The sequence below is a fragment of the Lactuca virosa genome, chromosome 8, assembly GCF_052849685.1.
Source record: "Lactuca virosa cultivar CGN04683 chromosome 8, Lactuca_virosa_CGN04683_v6, whole genome shotgun sequence".
NCBI classification, from domain to species: Eukaryota; Viridiplantae; Streptophyta; class Magnoliopsida; order Asterales; family Asteraceae; genus Lactuca; species Lactuca virosa.
The window spans coordinates 10,792,081-10,799,981 of NC_136433.1; the positions used below are offsets into that span (position 1 = coordinate 10,792,081).

At 34.4% G+C, this 7,901-nt stretch overlaps 1 protein-coding gene across 2 annotated transcripts; it reads left to right on the forward strand.

The window, feature by feature from the left end:
* Positions 1-902: 902 nt before the first annotated feature.
* On the forward strand, positions 903-6,314 carry LOC145130701 (homeobox-leucine zipper protein HDG1-like). 2 transcript variants are annotated; one of them, XM_079065479.1, is made up of 9 exons: positions 903-1,053; positions 2,268-2,494; positions 2,582-2,699; positions 2,784-3,491; positions 3,574-3,675; positions 3,780-3,974; positions 4,867-5,044; positions 5,149-5,513; positions 5,603-6,275. In XM_079065479.1, exons 2-9 carry the CDS (start codon positions 2,277-2,279, stop codon positions 5,993-5,995), a joined length of 2,277 nt encoding a protein of 758 aa, XP_078921605.1. In that variant the 5' UTR covers positions 903-1,053; positions 2,268-2,276; the 3' UTR covers positions 5,996-6,275. The 2 variants fall into 2 exon arrangements, with proteins under 2 accessions (XP_078921605.1, XP_078921604.1); XM_079065478.1 differs by lacking the exon at positions 903-1,053 and adding an exon at positions 1,452-2,104 and having other exon boundaries at positions 5,603-6,314.
* Positions 6,315-7,901: the final 1,587 nt, after the last annotated feature.

Below are 7,901 nucleotides of genomic sequence, written 5' to 3' on the forward strand. Positions count from 1 at the left end.
TGCTTTATGACGGCATCTGGATATACTCTAAAATTGATATTTATTTTCAAAATTTTAATTACTATAACTATTACTATTGAGAAACATAACTAAAATGTTGCTATATTAATTAGTAAGTCGGTAACATTAGTATGTATGGGTAAATATAAAGTTATCTTGCTATTTCTAATTGAAAAATGCATCTGACTATCTAATAACGTTTTTGTCATTACAAGTCGTCTTTTTTATTTTCAATAATTAAGTAAGTAAGCATAAATTATATTCTTGTATAATCTAAAACCTCTCCATTGCATTATTTTTATCATATCTTGGTTATATTGAAAGGAATTGATTCATAGCTTTTCGTCATATATAATAATTTATATATTAAAATATTATTAAACATATGAAACATATAGTAGTATATGAAATAAAATTACTGCGTGTGAATCATTTCTTATACTAAATAACATAAATGGTCATTTTGAAAAAATAATGTAAGAAAGAGAATCATAAGTATTAAAACGATATATATGTATTATGGACATAAGATACAAGTAATATGGTCATACGAGTATTTGAAAATATATAATAATACAATGTACAATTTTTTATTCATGATTAGAAATTGAAAAAAGAAAGTGCTGAATTTTTTGTTATATGACTTTTTTTTTTCTGTCATTATTTGAAAACTTAAATGAATATATACAAAAACTCTTTGAACATTTATTTATGGTTTTAATTTTCAATAATGGTATGCAAGAAAAATACCCAATACAACAAGGAGCAAAAACAACCCCACGCGCATCCTTCGCCCACGCGTCTGAAATCCGACGTTGGGCGGACATTTCGAACCAGTGTCTTTAGAAAGAACAGAGAGGAGGCGACCCCTACCCCCTTCATTTATATATCCACTTCCAAACACTCAGATTCATGGACGCCATTATACGCTCCCACATCTCCCTTTACTTTTAGGGTTTTATTGTATTTTTAATTCTTTGATTATCCCCAGATCGAAATTTTCTATCTTCCCAACAGACTGTTACAGCCACTGATTCCGCCACCGTATTCACCGTAAGTTAGATCTAAACATGAGGTTTTAACCTTTACCCCTACCGATTTAGCTTTCAACTCTCAATCCATGTTTGTTAATCTTAATCCATTCCATTTCGCATTATTTATTCATTGTTTTCGTAAATTTTCTGGGTATTTTACTGTGTCCCTGATCTCGAGAAACAAAGAAAAGAAAATAGAAGGGGGGAGGTCCACACGAATCTGAAACTTTGTATCTATCTGCTCTGTTTATAATATTTTATTGATTAAAAAAACAATAAAAAGATTCTACAACTTTTTTTCTTTCTTCTTTTCTGGACTGTATGTGGTTTTCTAGATTACCTGAGAGAAAAAGAGGGTCAACTACTCAAACTGGTCGTTTTTCCTCTATTTCTGTAAGGTAGCTAAAAAGTCAAATTTGATTCTTTGAAAATTTACCCCTTTTTAGCCATTTTTCTTTTCACTTGTGGGTTGTTCGAAAAGATGTAATCTTTTTTTTTTTTCAAACTCGTTATTTCTTTCGTAAATCGTACATGGAAATGGGGCCATTATTCACAGATGACAGCTAAACGGTCAACTTCTCGTCTGTCAGAGTCTAGGGTTTTGAGAGGGGGAATTAACGCGAGAGAGTAAGGGTTTTGGTTGTCTTGTACCCACCCCTTCGGGTAGTCTTTAATTTTTATGGCTTTTGGTTGTTGAATACGAATTAATTAAGAGACTAGAGTTTTACATACATACCCATTACCCAGTTACCCACCCTCCCCACTCAAACACACATACATACACTTGATCTGGCTTTTCTCATGAGTGGATGAGAAACCGAATCTACAAATCACACCCATTTCGGAAGATTGATTAAGATTTGTAGTTTTACAGTAAAAAAGGGTTTGTTTCGGTTTTACTGATGAGTTTTGGGGGGTTTTACGGCGGCGGCGGCGGCGGTGGTGGGGATTCACGAATGGTGATGACTGATGGTTCTTTTAACAGTATGCCGCTGCTCAGGGCTCCCATTTCTCAACCACAACTCATCGCCTCATCTCTTTACAACTCAGAATCCCTCTCTCTCGCTTTAGTATGCATTCTTCTTAATCGTGTTGGTTTTTGTTGTCGGCCTGTGTGTGTTTTCTTCTTTCTGATAGGACTTGTTTTCTGTGTTCTTCTCGCGAAAGTATATATATATGGGTACGTAGTATTTAATCATATTTGTGATTGTGATGATTTAATTTTTTAAACAGAAGCCGAAGATGGAAGGACTTGGAGACATCGGTTTGATAGGTGAAAACTTTGAAGGAAATCTGGGAAGGGTTAGAGGAGACGGATCTGAAAGCAGGTCCGGCGGAAGTGACAATGTCGAAGGTGCATCCGGCGACGAACAAGATGTCCCACCTGGCCCTTCTTCCAGTTCTCGCCGGAGACAGAAATATCATCGCCATACTCCATACCAAATTCAAGAGCTCGAAGCGTACGTAATTTCCTTTTTTTCTATTAATTTAATTTCATTCATTTTTTTTTTCTCGATTTTGGTTCATTATTTTGTTTGTTGCAACAGTTCTTTCAAAGATAATCCTCACCCAGATGAGAAAGAACGATTAGCGCTCGGAAAGAAGCTGAATTTGGAAAACAAACAAGTCAAATTCTGGTTTCAGAATCGACGAACTCAAATGAAGGTGATTGATTGATTGATTACTGCCTTACAATACTAAACCTGTAACTGATGTTTAACATTGTTTGATTAAACGACATTGTTTCAGACACAACTGGAGCGCCATGAAAATGCCATCTTAAAACAAGAAAACGATAAACTCCGGATCGAAAACATCGCCATGAAAGAAGCAATTCGATCTCCAGTCTGTAACAATTGTGGAGGGCAAGCAATTCTCGGTGACATATCAATCGATGAACACCATCTAAGAATCGAGAACGCACGCCTACGAGATGAACTCAGTAGAATATCGATTCTTGCCAATAAGTTCTTGGGAAGGCCATTATCGTCATTTAGCGGTGGTAACATGCTGCCCGGAATGGCTAATTCCAACCTGGAATTAGCTGTCGGAAGAAATGGGTACGGATTAAACATAAACCCGATGGATGTGGGTTTACCGATGGGGTTGGATTACAACAACGGAATCTCAAATGCTTTGCCATTGATGTCACCTTCAAGACCCGGAATGGGGATGGCAGCAGGTGGTGGAGGTATTGATATGTCGTATGATAAGAATGTGTTTTTGGAGCTTGCGTTGAATGCCATGGATGAATTGATGAAGCTTGGGCAGGTGAATAGCCCACTATGGCTTGGGAACATGGAAGGTGGTGGTGAGGTTCTTGATTTAGATGAGTATATGAGAACGTTTCCTCTTTGTCTTGGTATGAAGCCACATGGATTTGTCACCGAGGCTTCCAGGGCTAGTGGTGTTGTTATGATCAATAGTTTGGCACTTGTGGAAGCTTTACTCGATGCTGTATGTTATACTATAATTTTTCATATTTATAATGATTTTAATTTTGTTATAGAAAAATGATTATATTGTTTTTATTATGCAGAATCGGTGGAGAGAGATGTTTCTTGGTTTGATCGGAAGTAGTAGCACTGTCGATGTGATTTCGGGTGGATCCGGCGATTCGAGAAATGGGGTTGTCCAACTTGTAAGCGTGTTCTTATTTTTGTTCCCAAATTTAAGGTTTTTTGAAATTGAAAAAACTTAAAGAAAAGATTATTATTATTATTTTTTCTTTTTTATTTTTTGCAGATGCAAGCTGAGGTTCAGTTGGTTTCGCCTTTAGTACCGGTTCGCCAAGTGAGATTCATTCGGTTTTGCAGACAACAAGCGGAGGGTGTATGGGCGGTGGTTGATTTGTCTGTTGATGGTGGAAGAGAAGGATTTATATCTAGGAGACTTCCGTCCGGCTGTATCGTGCATGATATGCCCAATGGTTATTCAAAGGTAACAACTATCAATATCAGTATCAGAATCAGTATTAATATCAGTATACAGTGTCGGTAGTTAACAACAAAATATCATTTAGTGTTAATTGACATCTCTAATTATTAGTAATCACTGTAACAACAATAATGGTGTTGATACCGTTTGTTGCATCAGAAATGGTGTTTAAACTTTTGGTGTTAAAGTTTTTTTTGTACAAATAAGTTCTTCAATTTTAAAATTTTAAAATTTTAGTTTATTATTTACATATCATAATCATAATATTCTATATAAATTTGTTACTTGTGGCGTTCTTTTTTTAAATTAAATACATATTATTTTGTATGTATATTGAGTTTAACTTTTATGTTCTAAAGTTTTAATATTATTATTTTGGTGTTAAAAAGAATGTACTTGATTTGAGACGAATTCATGTTTGCATTAAATATTATTACATCATATATGCTGTCACATTTTTCTTTCTTTTGTATTGTTTTATGCTGTCACATTTTTCAAAGATCGAAGCTAGGATCGTCACATGCATGGTGTAAGATAGAATACGTTTTTTCAACTAAATCGTACATTGAGGCATCAAATTGATTCTTTTACGTGTTGAATCCCGATAAATATTAATAAATTTTTTATATCTATAGATAGAGAGGAAGAAAAAAAATAACCCTCGAAATGTTCATTTCTTGGTGTCACATATTATATACAAAATCTATCACTCCCACCGTACTTACCACTCCATCTATCGTGTTTTTTTTATCAACCACGAGGTTAAGTATGGCCTGGATGTGGTCTGTTACTAACACTATCAGTTTATTATATTACTATTTAGTTTTTAGTTATAAATATGGTTATAAAAAGTAAAAACCATATAATTATCATAATATTATAACTTTTTTTACAGGTAATGTGGATCGAGCATACAGAATACGACGAGGGTGTCGTACACCATCAGTATCGGCCGTTAATTAGAGCAGGGTTAGGGTTTGGTGCTCAGAAATGGATTTCAACACTACAAAGACATTGCGAGTGCATGGCAACAATCATGTCACCTGATTCTGTCACCGATGATCATAGTCCAGGTGGATTTCCACTTTCCACTTTCACACCACTTTTCTTATTTTCTCATTATTTATATACACTCTAATTAATATCCTTTTATTTTTGTGTGACAATATCGTAACAGTGTTACCTCCCGGTGGTAGAAGGAGTTTAACGGCTCTTGCACAGCGCATGACGTCTAACTTTTGTGCCGGAGTTTGTGCCACTGGTGGTCATAAATGGGAGGTGATTGGTAATGGAGCCGAAGCAGCTAAAATTATGATCCGTAAAAGTTTAAACAATCATGGGGACCCTTCGGCAGTGCTGAGTGCCACAATGTCAGTATGGATGCCTATGCCACATCAGCGCCTGTTCGCGCTGATGTTGAATGAAGAACTACGGTCCCAATGGGACGTTTTGTCCCATGGGACCGCTATGCAGAACATGATTCGTTTCTCAAAAAGTCAAGACCATGGCAACCTGAATACCATCTCTCTTCTACGTGCCAATGTGAGTCTATTTCTTTTTTACTTAATGAGCTTAATAGGTTAAGCACTTAATCTCGACAACTATACGTAATTCTTTCTTTGTATTTGTAGACTACGGGTGGAAATGCGAATCACAACACGGTTTTGGTGCTTCAAGAAAGTAGTACAGATGTGAGTGGATCACTTATAGTGTATGCAGCTGTGGACATAAATTCAATTGATGTGGTGATGCGTGGTGGTGACTCATCATGTGTGGCTCTATTGCCATCTGGGTTTGCGATTATGCCGGACTGTGTGGGTGAGTCTGGTGCACCGGTGACTAAACCAGGGTCAGAAGGTGGTTCGTTGTTGACTGTTGGGTTCCAGATTTTGGTCAATGATTTGCCATCGTCTAAGCTTACAATGGAGTCGATCAACACAGTTATTAATCTTATTTCGCGTACTGTTCAAGGGATTAAAGAGGTGGTGAACTCTAACCAACAAGGAAGGCAGATTAGTAGCTAGATAGATTGATTTTCTCTTTATAAGGAGAATTACTTCTTGTGTTTTTAATTGAACAAGATGATGGCATGTGTGGATTAATTTTTTTTAGGAAAGAGGAGAGTGGGGTTGGGTTTGATCTCACGAACTAGGGTTTGAGTCAAGAACGAACCGCGATGAACTTTTGTGGTTCGGGTATTGACTCAGTTGACCTGTGAGGTGAACTCAGCTTCGTTGGCTTCTCTTGTTCGTTTGTTTTTCTGTGTTTTGTATGAATTGAGTTGGGACTTTGGTTTTGTTCGTCTTTTCTGATCGAAAATCTAAGTGTGCATGTTTGTTCCAACTTTATGAATCGAAACCGAGTTATGAAATCTTATAAAATCCACTTATAAATTGTATTATAAAAATGATACATTGATACCCGTATTTCAAACAATAATCATATTAGGTTCAAGATATGCGAACAATCAATCTAGTCACAAAACATAACTATTTCCACAACTTGGATCAAATCAGGCTTACGGCGACTCATTGAAAATTATTGTATAAAGTTTTTGTTAAAAGTATCTCTGAAAAACAAATAAAGTTAGTGTTTGCATAATATTAATTTAATATGGATATTTAAAGTCCTAGCGATTTGATATGTTTATCGAATTGTTGCTGTCAAACCGACAAAGGGAAAATTGTATAAAATATGTAAAAAAAACGTTGATATGGGTAGAGTAAAGGTCATGTACTAGCCATAGTTCGTACGAAGTTTTTGCTACTTGTTTCATATCAAAACTTGTTTGACTACCAACAAGTTTGGTTGGTACAAATTGGTAAAAATATATACAAATTTATTTATGATTTTGTATTGTAAGATTTAAAGATTGGCAATGACATCGGATAAATTTGTTGTTTAGTAAAGAAATTAGATAAATTTGTTGTTTAGTAAAGAAATTAGTTAAATAATTCTTTTAATTTATTATAGAATTACTTTTTAAGTTTTTAATTTAACATAATAATATCTATCTATTAGCGTGACTAAATGAATTAAATATCCATCCACTTCAATATATATATATATATATATATATATATATATATATATATATATATATATATATATATATATATATATATATATATCTTTTGCTAGTCGTTACCCGCGCAAAGCAGCGGCGACGAATAGTTTTTTTAGGCGAAGCAAGACACTATAATATGTTTTTTTATTTCAAAACTATCAAAAAAGGCTTTATTTTACAGTCCAAATCATTAGGATGATAAGTAGTGTTTAAAAGTCCAAAAAAAGTCCAAAAAAAGTCAAAAACATATTGTTGGTTGAACTCACAATAGTTGAAAAACATAGTTCTTAACAGTCGAAAATAGTGAAAAAAATTATGTTTTAGTAGTGAAAATATTAGCAAATAAAAGGAAAAAAGTAGTGTATTACGTTTAAATCATCAAAAGAATGACCCATGTTGTGGATTTATTCCATGATGATGTATATAAATATGCTAAATAGGTTATTGTATGACAACTTGAGTTCACCAAGTGAACTTTATTAAACTGTTACAAAGTTTTATCGCCATTAATACATAAATGCATTGTTTAGGTTTACCAACCACAAAGGTTTGTTCTAAACGACCTGAAAACCCGACTCAAACGTAGAAAGTCAAAACCTTATATTACTTGATCTCATTTTTTTAATTGTCATATATAAAGACTCAGGTAAATGAAAACCAAGGATCATGCCATTTTATAAGGGCTTATTGCATAAACTCAAAACATCCTTAAACATTGTTTTACCTCTTATATAGACTCTAGTTCAATGACTTTTCTAAATTAAAATTAAGAACCAATTTGTTCTCTTTCCATCACCTTCAATTTCCATTACCGGTGATAGACTCCAACCAATAATCCTTTACTCTGCATCCCTATAAAATAT

What these genes read in the sequence shown, in the direction of transcription:
- LOC145130701 (XM_079065478.1), top strand. Translation starts at nt 1,937, where the DNA reads ATGAGTTTTGGGGGGTTTTACGGCGGCGGCGGCGGCGGTGGTGGGGAT. An exon ending in AATCCCTCTCTCTCGCTTTA is followed by an intron (nt 2,105 to 2,267) that starts GTATGCATTCTT and finishes TTTTTTAAACAG; the next exon opens with AAGCCGAAGATGGAAGGACT. An exon ending in ATCGACGAACTCAAATGAAG is followed by an intron (nt 2,700 to 2,783) that starts GTGATTGATTGA and finishes ACATTGTTTCAG; the next exon opens with ACACAACTGGAGCGCCATGA.